At 48.6% G+C, this 14,385-nt stretch overlaps 1 protein-coding gene across 6 annotated transcripts in view; it reads left to right on the top strand.

The window, feature by feature from the left end:
- DENND2B (DENN domain containing 2B) overlaps nucleotides 1-14,385 on the top strand; it is a gene marked incomplete at both ends in the record, with an annotated part of 47,869 nt that overhangs the window by 15,067 nt on the left and 18,417 nt on the right. For 3 of the 6 annotated variants that reach the window (XM_084240652.1, XM_084240651.1, XM_084240649.1), the window contains 4 exons: nucleotides 3,010-3,146; nucleotides 11,011-11,162; nucleotides 12,653-12,868; nucleotides 13,765-13,861. In XM_084240652.1, coding sequence (XP_084096778.1) covers nucleotides 3,010-3,146; nucleotides 11,011-11,162; nucleotides 12,653-12,868; nucleotides 13,765-13,861 — 602 coding nt within the window. Of the gene's footprint in view, nucleotides 1-3,009; nucleotides 3,212-10,994; nucleotides 11,163-12,652; nucleotides 12,869-13,764; nucleotides 13,862-14,385 lie in introns of all 6 variants that reach the window. The other 3 variants (XM_084240648.1, XM_084240653.1, XM_084240650.1) reach the window with 3 other exon arrangements.

Here is a 14,385-nt window from a genome sequence, read left to right as displayed (position 1 = left end):
GCTTCATTGAGCACCCTGTGGGAACTTGATCAGTCCTTCATGGGAAGGATAGACCCACTTTACTTTTAGATAGAATAGACAATCCCTTAAGGATCAGTAGAATCTTGGCCTTACGACAACCTGAAATGCCAGCATTAGAAACTTATTTCTTCAAGAGAAGCATTATCAGGTTTCTGCATAATATCATTAACACAGTGGTACCAATACATTTAACATGATTTCCTTTTTCCTGAGGGCCACCTGGCCATCACTTGGCCACAGACCCTGGGTTTGTGTGGAAAGAGGAGACTGGTGGGAAAGGGGTGAAAGAATATTTCACCTACTTCTTGGCCATGTCCAGCACTGACCTGTTATGAGAATCACATTGGTTTCTTGGTCAGGCTTAGTATTCCTGATGCTGAAGACCTGGGCCACCCTCACAGTTACCCCACTGGCCATCCCGGTGTCTTTGGAGCTGGAACTGCTGCAGTTGGTGAAAGTTGACAGGCATCTTGTTTTCTGAATTGAGGCTGGCTGGGAGCCACTCTTCTGGAAGGCCTTTCCTTCTACCTCACCCTGCCTTTCTATTCTATCTCAAATTCAGATGGGCTTTCAGGTTGGTTTTACTTCCAGGGATTCTTTAATCAGTCTCCATACTTAGGGCTTCATCCAGCAGATCCCATCTCATTCAGAAACTGCTGCCATGTGCAGGGAGGGTGGAATCACAAAGGTTCACACACGTGGGCCAGAAGAGCCCTTGGCTGCTAAGGGTAGTCCCATGTTTGGGCCTACCCCAACTTGCTCACTGACTTTCGTTCTGTTGCAGCTTGCCAAGAGTGTTTGCTTTGTCCTTACTCATCCATTTTTGTAAATACCCATCTGGAGCCTGCTATGCACCAAGCCTTGTGCTGCTCCAGGGGAAACAGAGGCAAATAAGACATGGTTCTTCCATTCAAGGAGCTCATGGTCTAGTGCAGGAGAAAGAGGCACAAATAAATCACAGATGCCTTGTTGTACACCAAGATCCAGACGGAGAGACGTCTGTGGGGAAACTTTAGGCTGAGGAAGAGGGAAGCCTCCTGAAAGAGGGAGTTGCAGAGCTAAATTTGGAACAGCAGAGACAGTAGGTGAAAAGTAGGAGCTGGAGGAGAGCCCATGAATCTGAAGGTGTTGCACATACTCCCACCCACATTACACTTGTATACAGTATGGAGCCACATTCCTGCTATATGTGGGGGAGTTGCTTCATGTAAGAATTGCCTTGGCAAGTACAAATCTGTGCTGTTCGCCAAAAAGATAAACAGTTCAGAAGGTACAGGCTGTTTCATTTGCCTTTTCACATAGTGAGCATGTTCACCTGGAGAAGATCAAAGGGTAAGTTTCTATCTGTTGTGCCAGGTGTGACTCTTATATTTAATATGCCTTTTTTTTTTCTTTTAAAAATTAAGGCAAATATTTCTTCTGGTATTCAACCCCCAGAAAGAAATGTTTTAAAAATCTGAGGGAAAAACTGTATTAATTTTAATGGAAAGACAGTGTTGGTCCTTGATGTGACACCTTCCTAAGGGTTTTCATAGATAATTTGGCTGAACATATTTTGTGTCTTATTTGCTGACTTGGGAACTCCTGGGGTCATGTGTTGGCTGCACTGTGTACATTTGAAGATTAGGTCTCAGACCAACATCCTGCAACCACTGCACTCAGCCATTGACTGTTTACCCATGTCAGATGTCTGCACCAAAGACAGAGATTTGGGAGTCATCAGGTAGAAATGGTAGATATGGTGAGGGCCCATCAATATTTGCCTCCCAGAAAGTGCAGAGTGAGAAAGAGTCCTGAAGGCAACTTTGAGAGACTCTGGCATTTAAAAAGCATGTGGGAAAAGGGAAATCCCTCACACCAACCTGAGAAGTAAATGCCAGGGAGGCAGTTGAAAACAAGGATTGGATATGTCATTGAGGCGAAGGCAGTTGGCCAGGGTAGAGTGTTGAGTTGTGTCAGGTGCCATAGAGAAGCTGAGAACAAAATGTGGCCTTTAGGACACTTTTAGTCCTTGACGTTTTTCTGTAGCAGTTCATTAAATGAGAGGAAAGACTTCTTTGATGAAAGGTCCAGTGTTACCCAAGAGTGGCTGGAGGTTTGATGGGTGAGAGGAGGGATTCCATCAGTCCCTTTCTCCTACTCCAGGCACCTGCTGGGACCTGCCTTGGAGAGGAAGAGGACTTAGCTGAGGTCACATCTTAGAGGAAGAAAGTACCTCCCTAATGAAGGAGAGGAGCAGAGAGGACTGTGGGCTCAGGGTGTCTGAGTTGCTAACCAGCTGCAGTTTTGATATTGTGTAGTAGAAGGGAATGTTATTTGAGAGATGGAAAGGAACTGAAGTCTTGGGAGTAGCTCTTGCTGCCAATTATCCAAGTCCTACCTCAGAAGTGGTGTGATTTGTTTTGAGGGCTCAGACCCTTCCTTTTTCAACAAACTGCCCACCACTTAATGCTTCCCTAAATAGTCCTGGGCATCTCCTGTCCAATGTTGAGCACTCACAACCTGCTCAGTGCAGTAGCAGGGGCCCTTACTGGGAGGCAGATGTGAAGGCAGGTCAGGTGCTCAGTCCCTATGGCAATGGCAGCTTCTTCTTGAGGAGGACATTCTCCAGGCCTTAGAGGCTCAAGTCAGTTGCTCAGACCTGGAAGTCAGACAGCGTGGGCAAGTCCTTGTCTCTGCCTCTTCATCTCTCTGCACCTCTGTCTCCTCATCTGTAAAATAGCACAGAATACAAGAGCAGCACCGTAAAGATAATGCTGATAACACATGTAAACCATTTGCCATAGCCTCATAGCACCCTGTGGCATTTGGGACACCCAGGCTGGGCCTTTCAGACCTGCTAGCTCTTCATTTGGATGGTAAGTGTGGTAAGTGTGCTTTGCTGTGTAGGCGAGGTAAGGAGGATCTCTGGTCTTTACTGTGGCCATTCCCCACTAAGGTAGCAGGACTCTAGTTCACTGGAATGACTGTTACTTTTGTTACCCACAGAAAATCCTTTGAGTTTGAGGATGCATCCAGTCTCCAGTCCCTGTACCCCTCTTCTCCCACTGAGAATGGTACTGAGAACCAGCCCAAGTTTGGATCCAAAAGCACTTTAGAAGAGAATGCCTATGAAGATATTGTGGGTAAGCACTGGCAAGAGTGGCAGACTGCCTCATCTCTGGGGGCTGCAGAAGGTCAGGAACAGGAGGTACTCTCCCAGGTTCCATCTCATTCACCGTGGGCAGAACTCAAGGAAGTGGGCATCAGAGGAAGCACCTTCGCAAAGACTGAGCAACTAAGAGACTAAAACCTTGACTGAACTAAAGCCACAAAAAGGGGAAAACTGCATCACTAGTCCCCTTCTTTGTTCATAAGGCTTGGGAGTGCCAAGCTATGTTCTTAGGCAAATCAGTTACTTTTCTAAGGCCTCCATTTTTTCTCTTATAAAATGATGATAATAATGTGCTGATAGTAACAACAATAATAACAATATTTCTAAAGATTTTTAGGATTAAATGAGACAAAATATTATGGTTCCTGGAACAGTGCCTGGTCTTTAATATATATTTCCCCTGCCCTCCCCTTCAAAAACTATGAACACAGCTGAGATTTTTTTTTCTCTGCTTGCAAGCTAACAAGTTTAGCCTGCCCCAGTTTCACAGATGCTGGCAGAAGACACAAGACTCTTGGATCACAAACAAAGGACTTTACTCACAACACAGCAGGCAGCATGAGCTCCGTGTTCACAGGGGTTCCCCTTGCTGCCATGTCCCACAGGGCACTGGAGAGAAGACCTAGGTGGAGGCTGCACACAGAATGGGTCTGTGTCTCAGCTAGGAACCCCAAGTTTAGGAAACCCCAATCATTTCAAGGGGCTGCGGGCAAACCTGCCCAAACTCTGCACAACGAGAAGACATTATCTTGTTACTGGTCAGGAAACGTCTGTCTGCCCTACTCAGAGGGAGATGTGATCTCTGTCTTCCCAGGATGTTTGCTATATAAGTATCTTCAAAAATATGGTCTGGAATTGTTCATTCCTCTTGCTCAGAAGGACAGAAATGTAAGACACCACGGGGAATTATGTTCTTCCAACAAGTGGGAGGACTTGGTGTTGGCAAAATTGAGTTTGACCGTCAACACAAAAAACAGTGTTCTAAACCAAGTTGGGTTTATTTTTGGCTTTCATGTAATTCTGGCCTCACATCAGTGGGCCTTCAGTTCTTCCAAAGTAAAATGTATGTCGCTGAAGAGGAGAGAGGAGAGCAGTCATGTATTTGGGCTTGCTCCTCTCTCAGCTGTCTCAGACTTCCCTCTGTCTCTCTCTGTCTTAGGCCAGAGTCTAGAAGACAGTTGGCACATCAGAGAGGAAAGTGGCCCTAGTGGAGAGTCCTCCAGGTCCTCCTAAGACAGTGGAATCTTAGGAAGAAAAGGCCGTCTGTTCCCTCTGAACCATCAGTTTGATCAATTTCTCCTTAAACAATGGCTGGGGCAGCAGCAGCAGTGCTTGGGTCCACACAGGCCCTGCTTTTCCCTGGGATGGAGTGTCTAGAATGTAGCCATTCAGAATTAGGTCAGAACAGGAAAATGGTGTGGAATGAGATGCCTAGGCCAGCAAAAGTGTTTGGGGAGGAAGGCCTTTCCCTTTCCACTGGAAAAAAGTTAGCTTTTTATCAATCGGTCATCTGGAGTTGAGGTCAAGAACTATGGAGATCAGAGGCACAAACCCTGCCTCTCTTCACCCCTGTTGCAGAGTACATTCCTGTTTCTGTCATTTGGAAGAAATTGTAATGTGTCACTGGGCCCAGGGCCATTGGGGGCACCCATTGTGGCTGCTGCAGTAGGCAGAGAAGGCTGTGGTTTCTGCTCTCCTTCCCCCACTCTGCTGTCTTCTCTGAGAAGGCTTTGGCAGCCCTTCTGTGCTGCCCAAGGATTCCAGGTAGGGGAATGTTCTTGTATCAGCTAAACTGAAAAAAGACAAAGGGACAGCTTTAACCATTTTCACTGCCCACGATTTCAGGACTCTGTTTGGGGTTGTTTAGAAGCAACCTCTGGATGCAGGTTGGATTTTAGAGCACTCTCCTCAACCTTAGTTAAGGTTAGAGAGAAGAGGAAGAGAGAATAAGTGTGTCTGAATGTCAGCCTTCTTAGTAGAGGGAACTTACTGCCACTTTGGGATGTTGAGTGAGGAGGCAGGAAAGTATGGGAACAGTTTGGATGTTTCTTATTTGGATGAGCCAAAGCTAAGGGTGGGAGCTGGTGGGAGCTAAGATTGGAGTGTCGGTGTGTTCCTTAGCCTGCTGGCTTAGTTTCTGAATCTTTGGAGCATTGTATAGGAGGAAGAGAAATGGGGGAGGGTGTTAGGGGAGGCCAGGGATGTGACCCAGCACCTGGGTTTTACTTCAGCCTTAGGGGTGAGGGCCAGTGTCAGCATCTGGTAGGTTCATTGCACATTTTCTTCTTCTGTATCCCCATAGCAGTCTGGGTCTAAGTTTCTAGACCTGACCAGGGAGACATAAGGAAAATACAAGGGAGATACTCTTTTCTTTTAGAGTCTGGCTGATTTATCCCTTTTTCCTTCCCTGAGACAGGCCCAAGAATTTTGGACCTCCTTCTTCGCCCCACCCCAACTTCATGGGGGCCCTTGTTGCTGAACTCAAATGTCAATTTTGCTTTTTTGCATTGCATTGACTGGTGCCTCTGACTTCCCAGGAGTCTTCTTTCTCTTATTCTTAGCATGTCCTCTATGAGCTTAAGGTCACTACTTCTGGCTCCATTTAGATTATCCAGCTTTTATGCTGGCTCGCTTGCATAGGGACAGAGGGGACTTTGTTTTGGGTGTGGTAAATGGGGCTAGGGTGGGGGTGGAGGGTTGGAGGCAGAGAGAATTCATGGTGAATCTCCATTTTGGCCACAGCCTGCTGGAATGGAGTTTCTGGTCTATTAGAGGTTAAGGGCCAGTTGACCCAGAGACTAACATGTCTTCTCTGTAAGCCGTAAACTTGAAAGAGGGGCCTTGGTGAGTTTGCTGGTCTCCCATCCATATCAGTCAGGACTCTCCGGGAACTGGAGTGGGATACTTCACAACAGGCTGAGGTGTATCATGCTAATTCACAATGGAAGTGTTCAAACATAAAGTGACTACCTTGCTGCTTCGTGGGGCTGTTAAGTTTTGTCTGTTCAGTTTGACATCTGCCCCTGAAAGATGTGATTCTACATAGCCTTACAATCATTTGCATTCTGAGTCTGACACTTAAAAATGCACCCAAGGAAGCAGCTTGTTAGGGAGTTATGTGGAGTGTCCTCGGCGCCTGACCAAGGAGCCTGGGCTGCATTCCTGCAGAAATTCCCACTCCCATCAGCTAACTCGAGCTGAGAGAGAGTTTCCAGGAACTTGAGTGGGATGCTGGGGACAGGGCCAGTCAGCTTTACTGCAGAGCTTTCTGAGCCTCTGCCCTCTCTGCTTCCTCATAAGCAGGGGGCACCTACAGCACAGAGGCTGCAGTCAAGGGGTGCAGCCCAGGGACTGGTGCTGGCTAGTGGGAAATGGTGTCCAGGCAGAGAAGGTGGGGAACAGCTGGTGCCTTACACCTCCCATCAAGTGGGTGTGCTCTGCATTGTGGGGAGAGTCAGCCCCTTATCCTGTGAGGGAAAAGGCTGAGAACTAGGAGAAAGCTCTGGTTGGAGCCAGGGAAGATTAGAAAGGAAAGCTGCAGGCCCAGGACCCTAGCCCTAGGTGTTGTCCAGGATGCCTAGGATTCTGTTAGGAGAAATTCTCAGTGCCTGCGCACATACACATACTCCTCATTCCCCAACTGGTTCTTCCAGTTGTGTGTGCTGGGGATTTGGGGGAGGAGGGTTTGGCACTTGTGGTTATTGACCCAGGGAGCTGGGGACATGGGGAGATGGGCGGGTAGGGGGGGGACAAGTGGGGGCAGGACTGGGTGTGGTGGGGTTTTTCCTTCAAGAGGAAGTGTGACAAGTTTGGGAGTTGGCAAACCCCTTTAAAAGAGTGCAAATCAAAAATTCTTGGCCATGCCCTTGTCCCTTATCTCATCAGCAAAGCTGGGAAGGGTTGAGACCTCTGGCTTCCCCAGCTGGGCTTGATGAGATGGGCTGCTCAGGCCAGGCCTCCAGGGAGGAGGGCCCACCTCTTCTCGCCAAGGGCAGCATGGCCTGCCTTTCAGGACACTGTGTTGGAGGAATGCAGGTGAAAGTCTGGCTGTCTGGCTGGCTACTTGTCTCTCCATCCATGCCCCTGTGAAATTTTCACATTTCTCCACTCAGTCCTGGTTTCTCTAACTTTGCTTTAGTTTTGCTCTCCCTGAGGAAGTTCTGAGCCCTATTTGCCAGCTCAAATTTGAGCTATTGCCTTGGTACGTATTTACTTCCAACTGGTTCAGTTTAGTGGTTCTGGGACTCAGGGCCTGCTTAGCTTCCACGCATCCCATCCCCTGGGCACCCTTACCACCTGGAGAGATGATTGGAGGTATCTCTGTGAGATGGGTCAGAAAGGGTAGCCAGGAACTGTTTAGGAAGATGGGAGTGGCAGGTGAACTAGAGCTGTGAGGGAGTAGAGCTAATGTTGGGGTCGCAGAGGTAGGGCCAGGGCTAGCAGTCATTTTCTGGAGAAACAATTAGTGGCCCGGTTATATCAGAGAATGATAAAAACTGCTGGGGAAGAGACTGGTGTTAGAGCTGGGCAGAAGGAGCAGGCATTTGTGGCGCTCCTGAAATGCGGTTCCTGGGGGTGATAGTCATCAAGAGAGCCTGGTGCCCCAGCTCTTTTCTCCCAGTTTGTCACTGAGGAGCTAGGACACTGCTCCCTGAGTCTCTCTTTCCTACTTTTGTTTCTTGGAGCTTTGGGTTTTTTGTTTTTGTTTTTTTCTGGCAGTCTTTAAAAACACCTTTTTTTTTTTTTTTTTTTTTTTTTTTTTTTGTGGGACCCTTGCCGGCGGCCGGGGAACGAACTGGCACTGCAGAGGCTGCGGGCAGCCTCGCAGCCCAGCGCTCAACCGCTGCGCCACCAGGGGAGGCCCTAAAAACATCTTTATTGAGATTATAATTCACATACCAAAAAGTCCACCCAGTTAGAATTATAGTCCAGTGGTTTTCGGTGTGTTCTCTTACGATTCTGATTTCAGTGTAATTCCTGAGACCCTAAGAAGACTTAGAAGCTGCTCAGACATGGGCAGGGAGACGGCGCCTTCTCCTTTCCCACTCTTCCCACTTACAGTGGCCTGTGTCCTCCCCCGGGGTGTAGTGTTCTGTCATTTTCCAAGGAGAATTTCCTTTCCTTTTATGTTTTTAAGTTCCTTGTCCTCCTTTCTTATTAGCTTTTTCTCTTTCATCAGTTCATTCCTCTCCCTTCTTGCCTCAACTGTAATTTTTACTTTGGACATAAACAAGTGTTGGAGCTTTGAATTTTGTATCAAAGAGAAGAGAAGGGGGCCTTCTTGATGGTGCAAGGAGTTAAGTTTCAGCACTATGAAGCTACCCGCAGCCACTGCAGCAATGAGTTCGATCCCTGGCCAGGGAGCTACTCACATGGCACAGCAGACTTTTCCTGTATCACCCACTGTTCCCCTCAGCAGTGTATTTCAGTAGATCTGCCTGTTCTGCTCCCCACTCTCTCTCTGGTGAATCCTCTCACCCCCTGCCCCTGTACCTCTAGGCTACACCCCAGCTCTTGTATGCATAAATAAATAAAATAAATCTTAAAAAAAAAACAAGAGAAGGAAGTTGGGAAGGATGGAAGAAAAGAGGGTTTGCTTTGGGACTCATGTCCTGGTTCTCGGAAGTTATTGGGAAGCAGTGTTTTTTATATTGGTGGGGGTGGAGGGGTTAGGGGGTGGCAGTTTTATCTATCTGTCAATCCATCTGCTCAGGGGACATTTGACAGTATCTGGAGACATTTTTTGTTGTCACAATCGAGGGGTGCTATCATCATCTAGTGGATTGAGTTCAGGTTTCTGCTAAACATCCTTCACAAGGCAGTCTACCACCACAAGGGTTATCCAGCCCCAAATGTCAGTAGTTTGGAGAATCTGATGTAAAGGAGTTGAGACAAGGTCATTCTGTAGGCTGAGCGATGATGATACGAACTCTGGCAGATCATCTAGTCCGAGGAAGTTTGGATTTGATGAGCTTGGAATAAATGTTCTTCGCCCCCATCTGCACAGGGACTCTGATCCTGTTTCACAGGATCAGGATGATGGTGTCCTGGCATTTTCCAGTCCTCGATCTCCCCACCACAACCTACAGGATCTTTAGTGGTAAGGCCAAGAAAAGTACAGAGTCTGTTCTGACTTCTCCCTAAGTGCCCTCCCTGGGGTAGGAGGGAGAAAACATGTAGGAATGGCAGGTTGGATACTTGGCTTCTGGAAGCAGGGCCGCTGGGCCAGCTCTGCTTAGTCAGGCCTCTGGAATGGAGACAAGTCCTTTTCATAGCATGACTGTGTTACAGGAAAAGGTCTGCTCAATTGCTGGGGATTCTGCTTGGGTTGAGAATTACTTAATCCAGTCCCAAATCTTTTCTGGACCCATCATTGACTCATAAGTTTCCAGAGATTGTATTGCTCCCTGGGCAGGCTAATTAGCTGCCACTGAAATCCTCCCTTCACACTTCTCCCCACCCCCTCCTCCCACACCTCTATAAAGGCACTTCCTAAATTCATTGTGGTCTTTCAGGATGGTTGTAAGTAGATACCACAATTTGGGGCAGTATTGGCTTTGGAAATGGAGAAATGAATAATCATATCAGGGTTGACTTTCTCCTGTGTCCCATCCTAGGAAAGCTTGCACTCCCAGCGGCCTTTGTTTCTAGTCCTTTAGCTCTTTGGGAAGTGGCCTCTGAACTGCTCTGGGGTGTGAGGAGGTAGCTGAGCGACAGTTGGGGCCTTAAGGGTCACCAGGTTCACTCCTGATGCTGAACAGGGAGAAGCTGAAGCAAGCTCTGCTCTCACCTCCAGCAAAGTTTTGTTTTTTGAGTATTGCGCTCCCACATCCTACATAGCAGCATTGCAATGGAGGGGAGGCTATGGAAAGACAGAGAAAAAGCAGAGGGCTGTATTCACTCACTGTCCCCACATACCTTGTCAGTACTGTGATTCTGCTGCAGCATTGAGCCAGGACTGACATGGCTCAAGATATTACTGTCTTTTAGAAAAGTCTAGGTATGAGTTGTAGGGGAAGGAAGGGGCAGGAACATATGGCTTATAGAAAGGTGTTGTGCTTCAAGGACAGGGATCGTGTTTGGACTTTCTGAGATTTTCTGTTAGTGCCAATACAGTGCCTTCTGCCAGGCATTTTAGAAATTAGGATCACAAACCACCCCCACCCTAGCCCTTTGGCTTAGTCTCCTTTCAAGCCTTTCACACGCCTCCTGTATCACAACAGGAGTTTATTCCAAAGGGGGAGGAATAGAGACTGACAGTAGAGTACAGAGGTTCATTAAACAAATAATTACTGAGCACTCGCTGCTTGCTCATCACTGTTCTGCTGCTGGGTAGCCTGGTAAAACCCTACTCCCTGGAGTCTGTAGTTCCTCCATGCCCCTCCCCCAGAAGTGGGCCCTCTGGAAGCAGTCAGTAAAAGGACAGCCATCTGACCTCTGAAAGCTTTTCTACCTTAAACTGTATATCTCTAAGACTTCAGCAGCAGAGGGATTGGAGCCAAGGAAAGACGCCTGGTGTTGGCTTTGTCCTCTGTCTGGGCACAGGCAGGGGTGGCTGAGCCAGCCTTGTGCAATCCCTGAATGTATAAAGCAGAGGCCCGACAAGGCTGAGCTGAACTGGGGGTGGGGGGTTTAGCTTCTGGCCTTGGAGCCAGGATCTGTTTGCAGCCTCCCCACTGCAGACGGGCAGCTGCATGACTCATGAGCTGAAGGGGCCAGGCAGAAGCCATTCTCTTTGGTTCACAGGAATTCTGCCTGTTTATTTGTATGTGTGTGTGAGTGCGTGTGTTTCCTTTTTCTCTTCTCCCCCTTCTCTAACTTTTCCTCCTCTGCAGGAGATCTGCCCAAGGAGAATCCATATGAGGATGTGGACTTAAAGAGCCGAAGAGCAGCTCGAAAATCCCAGCAACTGTCTGAGAACTCCTTGGACTCTTTGCACAGAATGTGGAGTCCTCAGGATAGGAAGTACAACAACCCACCCACTCAGGTAACGGCAGCTCTGCCCTGGGCCTGCAGGGGCAGCCCTCAGGCCACAGTGGGACCTGCTGTACCATGGCTTGGCCTGCTTCCATTCAGGCCTTTTCCCTCGCTAGTGCTTGGCACAGAGGTGACCTCGGGAAAGAGCTCTGCACTCAGAGATTTCTGCCATTTCAAACCCTTATGGACAATTGAGTCATGCTCTTAGGGTTACCTGTCCTACCTTCTTCCCTTCACTGTCTGAGCTCTGAGCAGCCAAACTAAGCCAGGAGCCCCTGTAGTCTCCTGGCTTAACTTACTCTTTGTCCCCTTTTGTGAGAAACAAGAAGACAGGGCCCTGGTTGGAGTCTTGGTATTCTGCAGCTCAGGCAGAAATGATCTTAGTACTAGCATTTGAGGGGCCAGGTATGGCCCACGAACTAGACTTGAAGAGCAAGACAGGCGTCTCAAGACCTGGAGCCACTCCTGTTGCAGGGAATAAGAGTGAATCTTTGAGGAATGAACTGATAAAAGGTAGAATGAGAAGAAAGATGAGAAGGTAAAGGAGACCCTTTGATTTAAACTTACTCTGGCCTTGTCCAGGGTGGACAGAGACAGGTGAATGGAGATGCTTTCTTTGACCTACCCAGGCAACTCTAATTCTCACTAATTGGAGGGACCTGGGTATTTGATAACATTGGCTAGAAAATATAAAATTTATTTATTTGGCTTTGGAATGATGTGATTGTTTTTATAGTTTCTCTCTTGAATGTGCTGTGTTCAAACAAGTACCCACTGGATCTGTATTGCTAAACTGAGCAGGGAGGGAAACTGGGGAATGGGGAGGAAGGAGGGCTTGCTGAAGAGTGATGAGAGGTAATGTTGAGTTTGCTGGGGTACCTGGCTTTGTATTAGAGAGCAGGATCCACTGAGTAAGATATCCTGTGCTGAAGAACATCACTCTAAATGAGGGGGTGGGCTGGACCTGGCCGTGAGGCCTGCCTTGCCCAGACTATGGTGTTCAGAGCCCAGAGCCCAGTGTTCTCCTGGAAGAACTGAGTAGGGCCAGGCTGCCATGGTCATCTAGCAGAACAGACTGTAATGTAGATTACAGCTTCTGCTAGAGATACCTTTTAGGACAGGATCAGGGACTGAGGGGGATGACTGGCTTCATTAGCCCTGTCAGTAATGAACAAAGTCTAAGCCTTGTCCCAGTTTACTGGAGGTATCCCCCAAATTCCTGCTTTGCCTTTTCACTCAGATGAGAGCAGTTTTCTTAACCTCTCCTTCCTTTTTTTTCCCTGGCAGAAGTAGTTTAGCTTCCTCTGGGTAAGCAAGTATCTGATCTGCAGATTAGCAGCTAAGGTCTTAAAAAGAGAAAACCCTGGTGGATGGAAATTCCAGGGAGGCTTGGGGGGAGGCAGGGATGCCAGTCTGTAGCTTCTGTGTCCTGGTCTGGCTCACGGGTACTGGCCAGGCATCTGTGGCGAGCCCTCTCCCACATCCTCTTCCCCATGCCAGCTCTCCCTGAAACCCAGCAGCCAGTCCCTGCGCGGTGGTAACTGGTCAGAAAGGAAGAGCCACCGGCTGCCACGCTTACCCAAGAGGCACAGCCATGACGACATGCTGCTGCTGGCTCAGCTGAGCCTGCCGTCTTCCCCCTCCAGCCTCAACGAGGACAGCCTCAGCACCACGAGTGAACTGCTGTCCAGCCGCAGGGCCCGCCGCATTCCCAAGGTAACCTCTTCTGCCTCTTCTGTAGCCTTCCTCCCTTCCCCGATATGGGGCTGCTCCCTCAATTCTTGAACGAATTCTGGGTCCATGCACTGGCTTCCCTTTTCCATATGGTTAAGTCCCCTTTTTTTAAAATCAGTAAAGATACAGGATGTGATTGATGGTACACAGATGTTAGGGGAAGGACAGGCTAGCCTCTGACCCTAGGGAACATACCATGTGGCCAGGTGGATGGAAACCAGTCCTTAGGGGGCTCTGAATTAGTGTAGTGTATCTGAATTTTGTGGTCTCCATGCTGCACATGTAAACATTTCCAGGCTGTCAGAATCTCAGGCTCAAATCTGGGTCTTTCCTTCTATAACTCTCAGAATTGAGAGTTATCAGCAATGATTAGGACACGTAGACAGCTGGGCCCAAATCCCCAGCCCAAAGCAGCAGGATTTAGCCAAAAGGTATTTTTAGCCTGCAAACAATGCTTGGGTATATTGGGAATTTAGCTTCTTCCTGTCAGGGCCCCAAGCTGTAGCCCAGAGGGGAAAGGCTAGAATCTTTGTTCCTGTTATTGCATATGAGAAGCTCTTTGTCTCTGTGGGTTCAGTGACTCCTGGGACTCAGGAGCTCCCATCCTGTCTTGTTTGATCACTGTTCCTTCCTCTTGGGAGCTAAGTTTAATGTCCTTGTCTTGGGGCAGACCAATTAGGGGACTCTGCGAGCTACCAGACATGGCCAGCGAGTCTGCACTTAGGGTCAGTACAGCAGGGAGACCAGCACTAGGCCCAGTGCAGGGAGGGCATGCAGCTCACATCTGCAAGGGGTTGGGTGGGCTTCTAATCAGCCTCCTTGGAAGAAGAGGCAGCTGGCGTTCAGGTTTTCTCACCCTCCCTGCTTTTCTCACCTAGCTTGTCCAAAGAATTAACTCCATCTACAATGCCAAGAGGGGAAAGAAGAGGTTAAAAAAGCTGTCTATGTCCAGCATTGAGACAGCATCACTGAGAGGTAGGCCTTGATGCCTGAGCTGGTTCAGGTATCTACAGCCCTTGGGTAATAAGAATGAGGAGAAGCACATATTGGCCTCAGTTTACCCTCTGTGGGCCAATTGTAGATCTTCCTGCCTTCTGGGAGAATGGAACCTTGCCAAGAAGTTGCCACATAGGAGGGTAGGGCCGAGAGAGAAAGCCCTGAGAGGGGTACTGCAGGCTTTGGCCTAAGAGGCCTTGAGTAGGGAGGTGGGTGTGGGAATCTGCTTCTGGCTGAAGGAATGGCCAGGCTCGCTGAGCTCTGTGGTCTTTGTCCTATTTCAACCTTGGCCTCCTGGGGGCAAGACCCTTATGTTCCAGACCTGGAGGGCTCTCTACTGGCTCAGCCTTGAACTTGGGCCATTGCTTCTCTTAGATCAGGACTGCAGGGACAGGGGTATGGGTATTGATTAGCACCTAGTCTGAGCTCTGAGGGACTCTGGCTTCAGGCCACTCATCGCCTGGCCATGTTACCCACAGGAGCCCAGGCTACGCTAGCTGCAC

This window comes from Talpa europaea, assembly GCF_964194135.1.
Source record: "Talpa europaea genome assembly, chromosome: 1".
In the NCBI taxonomy this organism is placed as follows: domain Eukaryota; kingdom Metazoa; phylum Chordata; class Mammalia; order Eulipotyphla; family Talpidae; genus Talpa; species Talpa europaea.
Note: the sequence above shows the minus strand (reverse complement) of the source record. Positions and strands in the feature narration are given on the sequence as shown.